This window comes from Moschus berezovskii, chromosome 20 (genome assembly GCF_049115385.1).
Source record: "Moschus berezovskii isolate FMDL1 chromosome 20, NW_MosBer_1.0, whole genome shotgun sequence".
NCBI lineage: Eukaryota > Metazoa > Chordata > Mammalia > Artiodactyla > Moschidae > Moschus > Moschus berezovskii.
Genome location: NC_142479.1, coordinates 22,756,147 through 22,775,064, shown reverse-complemented (window position 1 = coordinate 22,775,064; position 18,918 = coordinate 22,756,147). Strand labels below are relative to the sequence as shown.

Below are 18,918 nucleotides of genomic sequence, written 5' to 3'. Positions count from 1 at the left end.
AGGTGGTGTGGGTTCAAGCCCTGGTCCGGGAACTAAGGTCCTGCATGCCACTTGGCCCAAAAAATTTTGTTAAAAAAGAACTCCCCTTACAACTAGCTTCTCTAGAAGAGTGTTGGACCCTCATGCTTGAATCATCATTACTTGGGAGATTAAAGCTTGTACACAGGCCAACAAAACTTTGGAGAGTGGTTTGTTTGCCTACAGGTATTTGTGCAGGGTGGTGCAAAGGGAAAGGGGTGCTTCCTCTCTCCCCTTGAAACCTCTTGAGGGAATCAAGATCTGTAACAAGTCTGAAGGACTGGTCATTATCTACATCTTGACATGAGGCCTCTGCTCATTTTCTCGTTTACTATCTCTCAGTTTGCACACCAGAAAAAAAGACAGCGGTGAGAAGAAGTTAGGGGGTAGAGGCTGAAATTTCAACAAATTTACAACGCTGGTAAGACAAAGACTATACAGGTTAAATCACTTTCATGCCTTATGGCTACCTAAACTGACAAAAGAATGTTAGAAGGCCTGTAACTTTTTCCCCTGCTAGATTATAAGTACAACTATTTCTGTTCATTCAGGATGATATACTTAACTATGTTACCTACTTTGAGAACCACTGCAAATATTAAAAAAAAGCTTACTTTAAATCACCTTCCTAATTTTGTGATGAAGCCAATAGTTGTTATTTGGGTATACAACGAGATGAGTTAAGACAATTTGAGATTAGAATTTGGGTGTAAAAATATGCTGACTTCTGGTAAAAACATCTTACCACATGGGTTATTGCAGCCCTAACACAATACCTACTTACCCTATGGCCATATGGACAGCTTTGTTTCTTAATATGACTGAATAACAAAAGTAGTCCTGTGGTGGATAGTGGGGGATTTTTTGTTTTAACAAACAAGAAGGCACTTCACATATGAACTGAAAAGGAGGGAAATGCAGGAGAGCTGTGATGAACTAGAGGCATTTCTGTACTTTTATTCCTTCTGCTCAAAAACAGGAATTAGAACCCATTTATTCTGTGAATTCAGATCATACCCTCTAAAAGACTTATCAACATCAAGAGTCACTACTGTTTTAGAAAAAAAAAGTCCCATTTGAGAACTTCTATAGAGAAACTATATTGGCAAATGTGATTCAATTACCTCATAAATAAGAGATGGTTTACACAAAACACCCATCTTACAGCAGATATATTGAGATATAACAGATTTGAAAATATATATATATTGAAAAACAGATTTGTCCACTAAGTTATCTTGTGCATACACATCAAATAATGAAGTTGGCAAATGTGGCTGAAAAAACTGTTGAATGTTAGCACAAGAAAGTCTTTCAGTGTTTTTATGTGAAGCTGGTTTTCACATAATTTTTCACATGAACTTTTTTTTAAAGCAACCAATTACATTCTACTGTTTTGACAGAACTTGGAAATCACAGATACTTAATAAGTACTAAAACTTGTTACAAATTTGTTCCTTCAGTTTCTCCACAAAAGGAATTTTTACAACTGTTGTTCTTCACATATATAGTTTATTAAATATGAGAACCTGAACACATCTAGCATACAAATGGGAAAAATTATTGAAACCATTTGTGTATCTGGTAGTTATTTCTTCCTATCTTAGGGTAATAATGATAATAATAAAAAAATCACTTCTATTTTATGTTCATTCAAATTTGCATTTAATTTCTATTTACATTCATTCAATCTGAAATAAAATACTTTAATACAGTAAACACAAGATGAAACGCAGAAAAGGTGTTACCCTCAAAGCACTCCTAATAAGGCAGCTGAAGAATTTATTTACTCTGGTAGATGCAAAGCCAACTTGGGGTAGGGAAAAAAAAAGTTTTAAAAGAGCAAACACAGATGAACCCTTCTTTCAAATGTTCCTTCAGATAACCCACTGAGATAATACTTGTGCTGTAGTGGTAAATTAAGAATCACACACGAAGAATTTTGTATCAGCCACAGACCACAGGTCATGGTGGGACAAATACTTTATGATTATTTTGTCCAGCTTGCTAGCGTCTACTCCTATGGAAAAAAGGTAGATGTTTGGACACTGATGTTTATATTTGAGGAATTAACCATTTTCAGAGCCTCAAAATCCATTCTTCATAAATTCAACATTTCTCATGAGAATAATCTTAGATCTAGCCCTTATAAGCTAGGAACCACATGAATGAATAACCAAAATAGTTAGGTCCTATTTTATATATAAAATCCAAGGCTTATTTATAATCATGTATTTCTTAAAGAATGTTGAATTTATGGAGTACCATGCATGCATTCCCCTACCCCCACCCCCATTACCTTCTACCTCAAAAAATAGTATGGAAAAATTCTTGAAGGATTCAAATTAGTTAAGACCATAAAGGAGAAAAAGAAATAACATAATTTTCCTAAAAATCTGGTTTAAGTTCAATAATTAATACTTTACATTGTTAATCACAGCTGGTTTATAAATCCCAGTTTATTCTATAATGCTACAAACCTTATAAAATCAAAATTAGTAAACTTCAGTTCTCAGTGATTATATTTTAATTAAAAAACAGCATGTATAAAATAAAAAAATATCCTGTAAATAGCTGATTTTAAAATAAGTGATGAAAGAAAAACACTTAAATCTCTTTTTATACACTTACCTGGAATAATAACCCTTTCAGAAACTCAAGACTAGTATTATTGACATATATTTTAAACTATGCTTGGGTTTTTTACAAATAAATATAAGGTAAGCCATATTGCATAGGTATGTGCTTTCTGTCTGTGACACTAAAGTGGCACTTGACAAGTTTTCACAGTCATAGTAGGGATATCCATTTATGAAACAATTTCTCAATAAACTTGCCACAGTATAGAAAATTAATTTCACTTAATGTTTAAAGTTTGAAAAACTGTTATTTGTATGGATAGTAGGTATGAATTAATGCTTTTTATGCAGGAAGTTACAGTGTTTGCCACTATTGCTGGCAGTACTAATTATGAAAATGGTTCAACTGTGGGGTGGTTATAGCCAGGCAATCACAATGCAAATGTTATTAGCAAATAGGACTGAGGAGGAATATTTTGGTGTAAAACTGTAACTGGAATTTGGTCAGGCAGTCAACATAATATTAATAGTTAGTAAACATATTTGAAACAAGTATCAGAGTAGGACAAGTCATTTACAATCTGAAATGAAGCCTGTATCTATCACCATAGTTTTTTAGGTTCTGTTTTTTTTTTTAGACATCATAAAGACCTGCACTTTTAGGTACAATTTCTGCCCTTATCATTGTAGCTTCTAATTTACTAGCTACAGTTATAAAGTTCAGTAGACTGCTGCAATAGGGAAGAGGGGGTCTGGAGGGAGGGATTTAAAAAAAAAAACTTTCTGTCCAAAGATGAGCTGTTATCAATTGTTTATTGCCACAATTGAAAAGGTGTATTTCCAATCATTTTTCATGGTTCTATTTTTGCTTAATGTCATAGGATTTCATCTTATCTCACTTGAATTGCTGTTTAAGCAAAGCTTGTGTCTTTTCTGGTTGAATTCACATGCATAAATAATTCTATGGCTTGGATCCTATGGCTCAAAAAGGTCTGGAGAACATAGCAAGCAGCATCTATTTAAAAAAATTGTAGGGTTGCAAAATATTACAAATTGACTTTGCGCACTCAGACTGAAGACATTATAAAAGACAAACAAAAAGAGGTGATAAGACTCAACTGCAACTGCATGATCATCTATTATACCAGTATGCACGGAAATATATTTTTATAAAGCTCTGCAGATATTAAACCCTTTCACCATCTACAGTCACGGAAATGCTCTCTTTAAGGCAGGAAGTATTTAAGAAAGGTCAAGTTACCTTTATTTTTATTCTTTGTACCTGTGAATCACTTATGTAGACTTTGTTACAACTGCAAAAACATAGTGTCTTGTTAACATGTTTCCTAAATTAAGCCACTAAGTTTTATTCACTGTGGAAGACATTCATCAAAAGGCCATCAAATATTTTTATAATCAAAAAATGTAGCCCCAATATAGGAGAAAAAAATAATCTTTTTTCCTTTTAAAACCGTTGAGGAAGAAATATAAGGAAGGTAGACAGCAAAAACAGTAAAAAGAAGTAAAACTTAAAACTTTACCAAATTGCTGTAAAGACATTAGACAAGAGAGTGGACCATGGCAACACCCTCTTCCCCTGGATTTCCCTCCTCTCTCTCACTCTGCCGCCCCATGATATGCATTTTATCCTGACTTGCTTCTGTCCTTCAGCCACGGGCTGAACACGTTTGACGTCTTGACCTAAATACTGGTATAAGGTGATGTTATTGTTCCAGTGCAGGCAGGCCCAGGATAAGGATGAAATGAAGGACACACAACTTATGCCCATTCCAAGGCTTCCAGTTAAGCTTAGCACATAACAGTACTGCAAATAGAAATGATTAAGTAGATTCTTTTTTTTTTTCTTCTAGTATTACAGACAGGTATTGCAGCTGGGTTACTGAAAATAAATCCCAAGTCCACCCCAATCCCTCAAACGAGCCACAGCTGTGGTTAACAATGATTCATTTGCATTTTTATTTCACCAAGAAACAGAAGTTGTCTGGCTTTCTTCACACCAACCAATAATTTCGCATTTTTAAAGTTTGGGATGTTTTCCATAATGAGCTGAATCAAAAATCTATTTGAAAAATATATATTTATATAAAAAAAAGATTCAGGTTGTTTGCACGTAAAACATCAATTGATAAGTTTTTTCGTCTTTGATTCCATGTTGCTGCAAAGTTTAACCAAGCTTGCATGCTAATTTGTCCTTAGTTGCAAGTATTAATTCATACTTTGCCTAATGGAAGGATAACCCTTCTTCGACACAATCAGAACTCAACAGTGATTCAGAAGCAACATCCTACCCTTAATACTGTCAGTTTTGAGCCATCAACATGAAAATCCTTGATAGGCTGAGACGATGTTGCTAGGAATCAATTAATTGATGTGCCTAAGAGTTCCGCAATACTATTTTCACTTAAGTTTTTTTGCACCATTGATTGATTTTTTTAAAATCCATGTTTAATCTTCCTCTGTCCAAAGTGTTCTATGTCTCGACACTGACTCTTTGAGACTGTCATTTTGAGTCTTCTTATTTCACCCTGCGGGATGCTCACACATCCCTCCCCACCTTTTTTGCCTTCAATTCATTAAAAGCATTGTTCTGTCATAGATTCATACGCAGGTGCTCTGGTCGTTTGGAGATCATGGGAAAAGCTTGCTTTTTGTACGGTCCGGAGTTTGGCTGTCGTATTGGAAGTGGTGCTGAAGCCTCCCCACTCACCGTCACGTCCATCTGCTCTATCCCACTTGTCTCCATGGGATATTCCACAGGCGTCTGCGGATTTGCCGTGCTGGCTGAAGCACCTCTTCCCCAGAAATCCCCAGGAGAAAATTTGACTGGGCTTTAAGACAAGGAAGAGCTATCATTTGTCTCAAGTACTATCTCAACAAGAAACATTTTTTTTTCAATTAATTTCCTTTTTGTATGGATTGGCACAGAGGCAGAAGTTGAGCCATCTCTCCCCTAGACTGTTCCTTTCCTAACTGGTCTCTTAACCTCCACACTTGCCCTCATAAAACCATCAGTGATACTTACTTTACAAAAAAAAAAATCATTTTACTCCCCTACTTAAAACAGCTTCTTACTGCATTTAAAATATTTCTCTAAACCTTTGCCATTTTCTTCCTCACTCACCACACTTTAGGAATGTTGACCTCCCTTTCATTTCCAAGAAGGCAGCCAAGTTTTTCCTCTTTGAGGACTTCTGCATGAGCTTTCTTCTACCGGTAACACCCCTGTCCCTCGTTGTTTTGTATGGCTAGCTCTTTCATGAATAGGAGCCCCCATGAGATTTTTCGTATTCTACTAACACATTTTTTTTTCCACATAGCATTTGGCACTACTTGTAATGACACATTTTTTTGTATTTCCTTCTTTGTTGACTCTCACTAAATTGTAAGCTTCAAAGGACAATTCCTGTCATAATCATGTGTCCCCAGCACACAGCACAACCCCTGGTGCATAATAAATGTTGAACGAATGGTTAAAGAGGACACTTTCCAGTGCAGCAGCTTACTTTCAGGAGGGAAGGTAAACTATATAGCATTTTATCATTGATTAGTCACAGACGGATCACTTGCAATATAAGAAGGTAGAGATGCTGTGCTTAACGCCAACCAAATAGGATGACGGATTTTCCATTTATGTAACTTGGCATAAATTTCTTAAACAATGCGCTTTTTTCTAGATTAAAAAATAATAACAAAGTCTGAATACCTGACAGGTGTTCGTGGGCTGCCAATAAATCTTCGAGGGGATCGGATTTTTGGTTCAAAGGAAAACTTTTCTTTCACGCTTTCAAGTACAGATGGAGCCACATATGTAAAACCCTGCAAGATAGTAACAGTGGACTACAGAATGTCGAGAAAATGTGGTGGCTCGATCTCTGACACACCAAGATAATGATGTACACCTAAAATCACCAATGTGATTATTCTCCAACCTCCTCAATCTCATTTCACACCCATTACCTTCCTTCCAGCCATTTCTAGAGGCACAGACCCCAAGACAGCAGAATTCTATTGAACCCCAAAGGCCAGCAAACAAAATTTCACTGTATTTAAAGAAGTAGAACAAAACAGGAAAAATACAGGCTCTACATTAAGATGCTAAATACAAAAATAAATGCAGAGAAATTCTACTGTTTCTAGCCACATTCATATAAGCAACTAATATTCTCATCCCCCAAACAGTTTCTCATTATTAGGCCAAAATAAAAATAGAGTTCTCTAACTTGGCATATATGGTCTTTCTGGTTTTATGCCAATGATTGAATAGATTTGGATTTTCCTGACAAATAAGGGTCAACATTGTGAAAACTATTAACTGTAACAGCAGTCTGTTAGCCTTACTTCTTTCTTGGACCTGGCTATTAGGTTACCAGCTATCATTTATCTTGCTATTAATGTTCATCCCTTTAACAGTTAATCCTATACCTATCCTCCGTTCTATTATCACTGTGACCTACAAGTAGGCATTTGACTTATAAAAAGACTCAATAAGGCTTTGCGTGAAGTCCTGAAGAGTGAGGTACAGTTCTATAGAGCATATGCTTTGTGACAGCTGTATGTGGACCACCAAGGCCATTTCCACAAATGTTCCAGTGGGCTGAAGCTCAGCTACCAAGAGGACCAGACCCTGCCTGAGTCATCTCTGAATATCCTTTAATCCTGTTAGGATTCAAAGGGTGGGTGGAAGGGAGGCTCAAGAGAAAAGGTGTGTATATACACACACACTCTTACGCTGATGTGCATTGTATGGCAGAAACCAACACAGTATTGTAAGACAATTATCCTATGGAATCTAGGAAAATAGTGCAGATGAGCCTATCTGTAGCTAAGGAATGGAGACTCAGATGTAGAGCATGGGCTTGTGCACACAGCGGGGAAGGAGAGGGTAGGCTGAACTGAGAGAGCAGCACTGCCATAGATACACTATCCTGTGTGAAACAGACAGCTAGTGGGAAGCTGCTGTGTAACACAGGGAGCCCAGCCTGGCCCTCTGACGACACAGAGGGGTGGGAGGGGAGAGGGAGGGGAAGCAGAGAGAGGGGGGATTACATATGTGTAATTATGGTTGACTTGCACTGTTGTATGGCAGAAACCAACACAATATTGTGAAGCAATTATCTTTCAATAAAAAAAATACTAACTGAACTGCAGTTACTACAGTCACAAGCCCCAGGTAAGTGGGCTGTTACTATTTTAATTTTAAAAGAGATTTTTGTGTACAGAATTCTGGCTACCACCTAAAAATGAATTGTTCTTGTGTTCATTAGTTGTTCAATTTAAATAAATAAGAGTTCAACAAATCGGAATGAAAGCTTAGCTCCATAATTTCTGCCACCACAACTTTGAATTTCTTTGTAGCAAGATGTTTCTAGACTTTTTAATGGGGGAAAAAATTGTCAAACTAGCTAAAACTCCATAACACCCCACTGAAGAAAAGGTTTGTATGTTGAATCAAAGGTATAAATTCCACATCAGTAGAAAATAAAACTCCACGAGTGAAAAAAAGAAAGCAACAACAGCATGAAAATGAATCATGCCTACTCCCCTAAATGAGAGATTTTACTAAGGGGGATACAGTAATATTGCAAATCATGTAGACATAATACATTCATCTTCCTTTTTAAGTAACTAAAATGCTGTAAAATTATATTTTTCATTTATATTCTTCTACTACTATATAATCATACATTTATAGAATTATTACTATTCAGTGTTGTTTACTCAAAAGCATGCTGTACTATGGTGATTTAAGTGTTATTTTACATGATTTCTGTGTTCCATGCTAACTTCAGAATTGACCCTCTGCCCCAAAAGATACAATACTGTGTTACATTGTGATTTGAGAATGAACTTAATGACAAATCCTATGAACTCGTAAACAAGGGAGAAAAAATTTCCAAATGATTACTTTCCCCATATTCTATTCTCCCTAGCGATAGTCCAAAAAGAAATGACAAAGGATAATGACAAATGACGAAGGAAACAAATGACATGTACTTATAGTAATAAAATAAGCACTAGGCAAATAATATGCAATGGTGGTCATCAGATATAAATCTATCATTTGTGTTGATCAAAATCTAGAAGTTTTGGTTTTCTATCTGAGGAGACAAAGTATAAATCAATACAGATACTTCCTCCTTAGGGTTAATTTGCTTACAATCACACATGAAGCAATGTATTTTGATGTCAAATACTGAAAATCAACAGGTTAAAAATCCCGTACAGATAAAAATCTTTAGCTGTTTCAGGAATAAAATAGTTACTATGAGCCCTTCTCCTACTGCTATGGCTGTGTGGCTTTCAGTTAAGATGCTGAGCCAAACATTTTAAGTCAGTGGTCTATTCAAAAAATTAATCATATACTCTGACTCTAATCGCTAAAATGGAATGCTGAGTTATGCAACATCAATTACTTATCAATAAGTCATAAGGGTATAACTTAAAAAAAGCACCTCAGGTTATCTACATTCTAATTTTCTTATTGTAAAGGGCCGATCCTCATATTTAAATTTCCCATGGCTACACTGGAAAGTCTTTCACTTACCAGAAAGACCTGGTTGGCACTTTCACTGAGAGCTGAGTCATCTGGGCTGTCAACAGGTGTCTGACGTGTAAACTTGGAATCAAACTGACTCACATCCTCTTCTGATTGCTTTATATAAAAAAAAAAACAATTAGAAAATGGTGAACAGACTGTATTACACATAACAATCAAATGCATTCCACACATTAGAGAAGGCTCCAGATAAAGCTCTTTTCTCAGGGTTTGACTGTAATAAAAGAGTAGAAGAGCCTGAGCAGGCACAGATTGAGAAATAAATACAACTACAAAGTATCAGTTGTGTTCAACTCTTTGTGACCCCATGGACTAATACAGTCCATGGAATTCTCCAGGCCAGAATACTGCAGTGAGTAGCCTTTCCCATCTCCAGGAGATCTTCCCAACCCAGGGATTGAACCCAGGTGTCCCAAATTGCAGGCGGATTCTTTACCAGCTGAGTTACAAGGGAAGCCTCAAAGGTCAAATTAGTTATCATTTCTATTAAAAATCTGAGACTCAAATCATCCCCTCTCACAAAGCTTCAGTGTGCCTAGCCCAGTGGCTAAATCCCTTTTTAGAGACAATGTGCACAATTGGCAAAGCTGTAAAAAACTTGAAGCAGAGTGTAAACACAAAGTACATTTATAACATGCTCTAGTTAAAAAAGATTCTTCCCATAGCTTGTTTCATTCCTTTAAATTTCAAGAATAATATTCTGCTCTGCCTGAGTGTATTTTCTTGTGAAGGAATATTATCACCTAAATCTGACTACCCGATCTGTTTCTTCTCTCTGGTGCAATATCAGACTCGTGGTTGTGTCAAAAGAACTCAGGAACCAGGACTTCCCTAGTGGTCCAGTGGTTAAGACTGCACTTCCACTGCCAGCGGCACAAGTTCAATCCCTGGCTGGCGAAGTAAGATTCCATATGCTGCACAGCATAGCAAAGCAAAAGAAAAAAAACACAACTTGGGAACCAACAGTATGGAAAAGATGTCAAAAGATGAGAGAAGCTGAGCATCAATAAAAATAACAGCAATGAATTAAAACTCAAATATGTTAAACAGCATAAATTCATAACTGTAGTAAAAAAAATCACATAATTCATTGGTCAATTTTGGAAGATGCTAGGGAACTAATTCATTATTTCAAGAACTGGGAAAGAAAACATTTATCCTGCCTTTTCTATATAAACTGTGCCTCAGGTAACCAAACAATTGATGTAAGAGTATCTTTTCACAGGACAATTCCACCTAATAAAGAATGAATAACGATTATTAGAGTAGGACAATTCTGCAAACCCTTAACGAAATCTTGAAACTAACTAGGCTCTAGATTCTCAGCCTTAGCACTACTGACATTTTGGACCTGATGACTCTTGTTGCAGGAGGCTGTCCAGTTCATTATAGGATGTTTAATAGCATCTCTGGCCTCTACCCATAAATACCAGTAGCACCCCTCCCTAAGTTGTGACAGCTTGTCTCAGACATTGCCAAATCAACCCTGGCTGAGAACCACTGATACAGACAATGATTAATGACCATTAACATCACTAAAAGAAATGTTTAAGTACACATTATATCTTCTGATCAAAATATATAGCACCAAAAATTTAATCTGAATCAGATCTAAACTAAATCTGTACTATTAGTTTTCAGAAATCTGAGGAATAGGTGAACATGGCTGAGGACAAGCCATGGAGTTAAAATCAGAAAAATCAAAATATGAGGAACTGCACGGGACAAATGGGTAAAGTTTCTTTAGTAAGTCCTCAAAGGAGGAATTGAGAGCAGATATCAGGTCTGTCTAGTCAAAGCTATGGTTTCTCCAGTGGTCATGTATAGATGTGAGAGTTGGACCATGAAGAAAGCTGAGTGCCAAAGAATTGATGCTTTTGAACTGCGGTGTTGGAGAAGACTCTTGAGAGTCCCTTGGACTACAAGGAGATCAAACCGGTCCATCCTAAAGGAGATCAGTCCTGAGTGTTCATTGGAAGGACTGATGCTGAGGCTGAAACTCCAATACTCTGGCCACCTGATGTGAAGAACTGACTCATTGGAAAAGACCCTGATGCTGGGAAAGATTGAAGGCAAGAGGAAAAAAAGACAAAGGATGAGATGGTTGGATGGCATCACTGACTCAATGGACATGCGTTTGAGCAAGCTCTGGAGTTGGTGATGGGACAGGGAAGCCTGACGTGCTACAGTCCATGGGGACACAAAGAGTCAGACATGACTGAGAGACTGAACTGAACTGATCTATGGATGGAGAGACTTAAGAAACACAGTCAACCGATACAGGTTGTGACTGAATCCTTACTGAATCAAAACAGGGAAAAAAAAGAAACAACTAGGGAAATTGTTAGCTTTTTAGTTATGATGATAGCATGGTGGACATGTTTATGTTTAAACAAGATGACTTGATAATTTTTGAAGGTGGGCAGTTGGTACATGAGGGTTTTACTCTGATGTCATGTTCAAATTTTAAAATACGTTGAAATTTTAAAGCAAGCAACCCCTGTGCTCCTAGGACCAAATAACCATCATCGTTATCCTACTCCTTTTCCTTCACTTTAAGAAACAGAAAAAGAAACTATCTTTTCTCAAATTCTTGAGGTGGGAAAAAGAAAGACCTAATACACTAACTCATTCACTTGTAAACATATTGTTATGGTCTGAATGGTGTCCCTCCAACATTCACAGGATGAAGTTCTAATCCCAGGACCTCAGAATGTAACCTTGTTTGGAATGAAGCTGTTACAGATGTAACTACGATACATAAGGTCATACTGGACTACGGAGGGATCCTAATCCAATGACTGGTGTCCTTACAAAAAACAGAAGATTTGGATGCAGATCTACACACCGAGAATGCCACATGAACATGAAGGAAAAGATAGGATCATGTGCCTATAAGCCAAGAAATGCCACGGATTGCCAGCAAACCACCAAAGGCTAGCAGATAAGCATGAAACAGTCTCTCACAGCCTGTAGCAAGAACCAACCCTGATAACCTTGATCTTGAACGTCTAGCCTCCAGAACTGCAACACAGTAAATTTCTGTTTAAGCCACCTAGTTTATGATACTTTGCTATATGAAAGCAAATTCAAAATGGGCTGAGTGAAGCAAAACAAAAACAAAGCAAGAAAACTAAAAGTCCAAATTACTTAAGCTATTTAATTATCTAAAGCAACCAACTTAAAACCAGTTAATATAGTCATCAACTGCTGCTGCAGTTCCTTAAAAGACTGCACAGAATACAGATTGTGAAGAGAAGAGAGGATAGGCTAAAGGTTTTTGTATCATTAATAAATATTTCTAACTGGTCTGAGATTTTCTTGTTCTAAAAAAGTACCAGGTCTCTCAAATTACATGCTTTCATGAATACACACCAAAAGAGGTTTGAAGGGGGGCTCCACCTTCCGAGCCAGCAGTTCTTCCCAGTTAATATGTCTGAAGAATGGATGAGCCTGGGAAAAAATGGAACAAAAAAAGCAGGAAGAAAGGTTAAGGGGAACAGACTTCACTGGATCGACAAATTGACTATTTGAAGTTACCAATCACAAAATAAGATATACTTATGAGCAACTACATATAACCTTCACAAATATATAAAATTGACATTATCTTCCCCTCAAACCACCAAACATGAACCACCCTACTTGAACTTCTCCAGCATCCCCAGGACCAGCTCCAAGACGAGAAGCAGCATTTCTTTTCAGCAGCTTTTAGGAAGGAAAAGAAAAACACTGATGAACTTAATCAAACTGATTATTTTTTCTTTATGTAATCTGCAGGTCTATTCTGCCTTGAGAACATATGCTTTATTAATTACTTCCAAATATTGTCTGGGAATAAAAAGAAAAGAAACTCTTTAAATAAACACATTTGTACTTTGGAGGCAAAAACTGTAGGCTTTTTTGTCAACATCTGTGTATGATTCTATATTCAAAATGTATATTCAGTTCTGTCTATTTAAATCCTAGCAGTTGAGACTTATGGGTTGAGTGCTAAAGAATCCTACCTTTTTAAGCAGATCTCTGGCTTCTTGCGTGAGGTAGGGAGGCAAATTGAGTTTACATTTGAGGATTTTGTCAATTGTTTTCTTTCTATTCTCCCCAGTGAATGGGGGCTAAGAAGAGAAGAGAATAAGAAAAATTAGCATAGAAAGAATATCAAATTTTAAATAACAGCATTATCCATTTCCTGAATTAGTTACACAGAGATCAGAAATGTATGCTGTGATGTGGGATGACTGACCACTAAAGAGCTGCAGTTTTTAAGCAATGGCACAGAGAAAAAGCAATGTCCTGGAGGGAACTGGTTTTCCACCATTAGCCTGGTGTGATAATGGTGAGCCATCTGATTTTATGCTTCACTTTGTCCATTTATAAAATAAGGGCAATACTTGTTTTGCCTCTGATTCATAGGACCACAGGCCATGACATAGATCATCTAAATGAAAATACTTCTAAAAGTAGAGGCCCATAATACCACTAATAAAGTATTGCTAGCGTTAGATTTTTAAAAATAACTTCATTGAAAAATAATTTCATTGGTAACATTTTCCAAAAGCACAGGCAACGTCTCTTCCTGTAATGACTCTGTAACTACAAGGCACAGACCATAATACATGCAGCTTTTAACTGTGCACCTACTGCTCCAGTCAGCATGTCATACATTAATGCTCCCAAACTCCACCAATCCACAGCACGATTGTGGCCACTTCTCATCAAGATCTCAGGGGCCCTACAAAGAAAAACAATACACCTAAAAGGTCCACTAGTTGCATATCACAAGATACAGAATCAAATAGTGCAACAGAAAATTTAGCGCACTTATTACTTAAACCAGGTAAAAGTTAGCTATTACCCCCAAACCAGTAATATTTCTTTCAACATGCAGCTCACATGTATTCTATTGTTCCACAAAAGGTGTGTGTGACTGTTCCATCATGAATAGATTCTTTGCATAGTCCAAAATCTGTTAGTTTGACATGACCTAGAATGAAAGATTAAAGATGGTTATTCTGAGAATTCTAAGTACGTGCAGTGTTTAAATGTTTTCATACAAGAAAATAATCTAGCCTTTCATTTTAATTTTTCTGCCTTAAACTTATTTTTTGAGATCAAGAACTAATAATGTTCCATCCAAAAATAAAGATGCTAATTAGTGAAGAGTAAGGCAAAAATTGGAGAAGGAAATGGCAACCCACTCCAGTGTTCTTGCCTGGAGAATCCCAGGGACGGGGGACCCTGGTGGGATTCTGTCTATGGGGTCACACAGAGTCAGACACGACTGAAGTGACGCAGCAGCAGCAAGGCAAAATTACCTTTGCCAGTGATATAATCTACCTTGTGGGAACATAAATGTGAGAAAAAGGCAAAACAACTTTTGTCTAAGGCTCCAGCCTTACTTTATACCAAAAATCCTTTACCATTCTGAGCAAGTATGTCCTGGGAAAACTTGATGAAATCTGGATTAAGTATAAAGACCCTAAAAAAAAAATTTTCTGCATGTTTTAAACAAAGGTGTGACACTGTACTTCAAATATATTGCTTTTATCACCATGAACCTAACAGTTCTTAAAACAGTCTTAGTCACTATAACAAGTTAGCTTATTCTGCCAATGCAGTTTGGAAAAATAAATGAAATTGCTACGTAGCATGGAACCATCATTTCTGATCCAGAAAGTAAAAAACTCAACACCTTATACAAAGAACACTTCAGTTCAAGTTTAGTCCTACTGACCTGTCTTTATCTATCCAGTGGTTCAGCAACCCCAGGGACCCTACTATTCCAAGTTTATTTCAATAAAAGGCAATGGACTATTAACTCACATGTAAATGTGTATTTTACTCTGACATAGAAGAAGAAATAAGGCATTTTCACAGAACTACCTGATACACTTACGTTATGGATCAAAGAAGTTAACTAATCACATTCCTATTCTATCCCTTGTCTTAGAATTCAGAATCTAAATTTGAGGCAATGAGGACAGAACTGGGAGAAAGGAAGATACATAGATATCTATGACAAACGTGGTTAAATACAGCATTTCTCAAAAAAAAAAAAAAGGAGAGGGGGAGAAGAAAAGAGAAAAAGATTGTGGGGACAATCTGAAACATTTATTCTGGCATCGGTTGTCCATAAGCCTTTTTCTGTACGAGAGTTAACTACCTCTTGTGTCCTCTGATAGACACCTAAGGATCAGCAGCTGCCACTAGCCCCCAGATACCCGGATTGGCTGGCTGCTCCTCTGGGAAGTCTCCCCAGCCCAGGTTACTCTCACATAAGCTGAACTGTCTGTAGCAACATGCAGTTACAATCAAGGTTCACTCTGCTGTACCCACAGCTGTATAGAATCTTAGTTTGTCTGATTCCTATTTGTTACAAACACCAAGAATAAACTGATGCCTACAAAACATTTTATTTCCAAAGTATAATCAAATGGTTTGGTTCAGTTCTAATCTTCTCTTTTTTATAGCATTAATAAAATTAATCATAAAACATTGTTTCTAATATTTCTGTATTTTCATCATTAAAGAAAACTCAATTTATAAAGTTAAGATTCACTTTCCAACTTAAGAAACAAACCAAAATTAGTATTTGGACTGGCTTTTGGCTCACCACACTTTATGTAAGGATTTCAAAAAAATGACAAGTTGTAAAGGTTAAACTAGAAAAGGGAGTTGAGTGGCCAATTATCCTCAACTCTTAATCTCATTAACCGTAAGTACAAGCATCATGATGCTATAAATTCTGAGGGAGGAACCTATAGTAACAGACACATGAATATGGGGCTTTGAAAATGACCATGAACCTGTATAGGAAGATTTTAAGATGATTATTTACTACAGAACTGTTTACAGTATATCTCCACCTTGGTGATTAAGCATGATATTCTCCGGCTTCAGGTCTCTGTAGATGATCCCCTTTTGATGTAAATGCCCCAAAGCCATGGAGATTTCTGCCAAGTAAAAGCTGGAAACAAAAGTGATTTAATAAAATTAAAAAGAATAATCCACTCAAAGCAGTTTATGTTTGGAGCAAAATTCCTTGAAAGAAATAGACATGCACCAAAGACCAAATTAGTGGGGGTGGGTATGGGGAAAAGAGATGGCATAGGCTGTTGCCAAAATGCATGGAGACATTTATGTTTCACTTATTTAGTGAAACTATAAAATGTTTTATTTCATCAATAAAACATCTTGCTAAAACTGCAAAGAAGTCCAGATTATGCCAAACTGTCACTGGTCATGTTTTGTTCTGTCTATGTGGGAACTGGGCCAATAGTCATTCAGATCAAAGCAAATTTCTCCCACCCACCCCCAATTTTTAAATTCCACAGGAAATAGGAACTTCATTATTCTCTAAGATCAAGCCTTAGTTTTAAAAATACCTTATAACCTGACCCTTAAAAGCCCACTCATCCCTTACTTAATACAGCTGCATATTTATATACAGCTCATGCCCATAGTACCTGCCCTCCCTCTTGCCAGCCAGCCCACAACTATAAATTGTGTGACACTCAAATTTATCTACCTCAAAAGAATAAAGGGCTGAGTCAACCCTGTCTGGATTCGAAAAGCACAAGGCACTGCAATACTGGCTGCATAACAATGTTGCAATCCTGCAGATTACTCCAGGATGGAGAGGGTGTGTCCTAGAGAACTGAGGCAGTTTCACAGCCAGCAGGACCACAAACACAGCCTCCAACACGGCTCAGAGAGCCTCCTCCAAAAAAGGGCACTTCATCCCTAAGGCTCTTAAATGCAGCTTCTGTGTTAGAAAAGGCCTGAAATTAAACAATGGAACGCAGTTTGGTAATTAAGGTAGAAAAAAACATTTAAGTGTTTTCTATTCAATTAATGTGTAGGATAAACTGATTTATTGTTACCCAGTACTGTCATCTCACAAAAGGGTATGTATATTTTTAATTTGAAGCAGATGCCATTTTAAGAAATAGAAGGGTAGGTCCCATCCTGGCCACTGAATCAATCCACAGATGATGTGTGCAGACTTATCACCTCCCTAAGACTGCACCTTGGGAACTGGAAAGTCTACAAAAAAAAGGAGATGGTTTCTGATACTTTCCATGGGTCCACACATAAAAGTTTCACTGGAAAACCACACTCACCCAGAGCCAAGGCAGGCAGCTTACCAATTCAAGGAAATAAAGCCCCAGTGAGAATGGTTCTGTTAGGAACTGGTGTGAAGAACGTTCCACCCAAGGCCTGGGGGCAAAGGAATGATGTGATCTCTAATAGCTGCCAAGACCCAAAGCTGCTTCTCCCCATTGAGTCCTGAGTGACTGACTGGCTCCAGAACAATTTACTGGCTGCCCACAGTGGGAACAGGACTTCGCTTTTAATTATAGGAATTATTACCTGAATTCATGCAACCACAAAAATTTCACTTACCAGGCTGTGTCTTCCATAAATATTCCTTCTCTTTCTAACTGCATAAATAATTCTCCTCCTGTAAAGAAAAGAAAAAGACATGAGAAATACAACAATCTTTATTTCCAACAATCCACTTCTAATGAGAGGGTTTGTGCTTTCCTCTTAACCATAATTAAAAGACATCAACCCTTTAAAAATAAAAAACAGATCCTAAAAATTATAGGTTTAAAACTAAGTCCTCAGGATTCCATTTATAGCAGTGTTCTTCTTATGTGAAATGCACAAGTTTGGGAATTCTAGGTTTCACATCTATAAACTTCAAAATATTTACAACAGATTTCAGACTTGAGGTTAAAAAAAAATCTTGATTAAAGCTTCTCTTAACATTTTACCGGTAAGTAAAAAATGTTAATGTGTAATTAAACCATTTTTGCAAATTAGTGAATGCCCACATTCCACATTTTTAGAATTCTAAAATGGAATGAATTTGTCAATGTCTTAGGTAAATAGTATGGCATAGTTTGAATATCAAAATAAACAATGTTACAATGTTCACGAAGTGTTATAGTCTACTAAATAATCTTAGAATCCATGAGTCCACAATGATTTAAATAAAATAGATAAATTTCTTTTTTAAAATGGGGGAGAAGAGAAAGCTCTTTGTTACAGTAGAATGCCAAATAAATGAAAGAGGCATGATGGAATAAGAAAAATCACTTGGCAATCATCATAGTTAATTGTTTCAGGCAAGAATCAATGGATGCTAAAACTGTATGTGAAAGCTTGATGAGAGATGAGATATTTAAATAATTTCAAAGTATCTCCTCAAGATACTTACTAATTAAAAAAGGAAAAACTTCACCAAAAAAAACACAAAAAACGTCACCACCTTATATGTACGATCAAAGTTAAAATCAACAGTAATGGAACAAAGATACAAATTGTATGTACTTCCTGCTCTGACACACAGAGGACAGGACTGTGTCAGTTCGATGGTCCTCCCAAAAATGCATAACCTGAGTCTAATCCTGAGAAAACACCAGATAAGACCAAATTGATGCACTCTACAAACTAGACTGCAAAACTGTCAAGGTCATGAAAGACAAAGAAAGACTTAGGAACTGTTACAGATTAAAGGAAACTAAGGAAAGAGATTACTGCTATCAGTGTTAATTTCCTACTTTGATAATTTTAGCATAGTTATGTATGATACTGTGGTTAATTTCAGAAAAATAGACACTGAAATATTTAGGGATAAAGGGAAATCAAGTCTGCAACACTCTCTTAAACAGTTCAGAAAAGTTATGAATATATATACAGATATGTGTGTTTATACATCTATAAAAATATTTATGT

At 36.6% G+C, this 18,918-nt stretch overlaps 1 protein-coding gene across 3 annotated transcripts in view; it reads right to left on the bottom strand.

Moving 5' to 3' along the window:
- Window positions 1-39: 39 nt before the first annotated feature.
- RPS6KB1 (ribosomal protein S6 kinase B1) overlaps window positions 40-18,918 on the bottom strand; it is a 40,936-nt gene continuing 22,057 nt past the window's right edge. For 2 of the 3 annotated variants that reach the window (XM_055399866.2, XM_055399875.2), the window contains exons 6-15: window positions 17,581-17,638; window positions 16,041-16,141; window positions 14,068-14,158; window positions 13,816-13,906; window positions 13,182-13,289; window positions 12,820-12,882; window positions 12,550-12,627; window positions 9,163-9,270; window positions 6,322-6,434; window positions 4,561-5,446 (exon numbers count right to left, since the gene is read on the bottom strand). In XM_055399866.2, the coding sequence (XP_055255841.2) occupies window positions 5,209-5,446; window positions 6,322-6,434; window positions 9,163-9,270; window positions 12,550-12,627; window positions 12,820-12,882; window positions 13,182-13,289; window positions 13,816-13,906; window positions 14,068-14,158; window positions 16,041-16,141; window positions 17,581-17,638 (1,049 nt within the window). In that variant the 3' untranslated portion in view covers window positions 4,561-5,208. Of the gene's footprint in view, window positions 3,613-4,560; window positions 5,447-6,321; window positions 6,435-9,162; window positions 9,271-12,549; window positions 12,628-12,819; window positions 12,883-13,181; window positions 13,290-13,815; window positions 13,907-14,067; window positions 14,159-16,040; window positions 16,142-17,580; window positions 17,639-18,918 lie in introns of those variants that run through there. The other variant, XM_055399886.2, reaches the window with a different exon arrangement.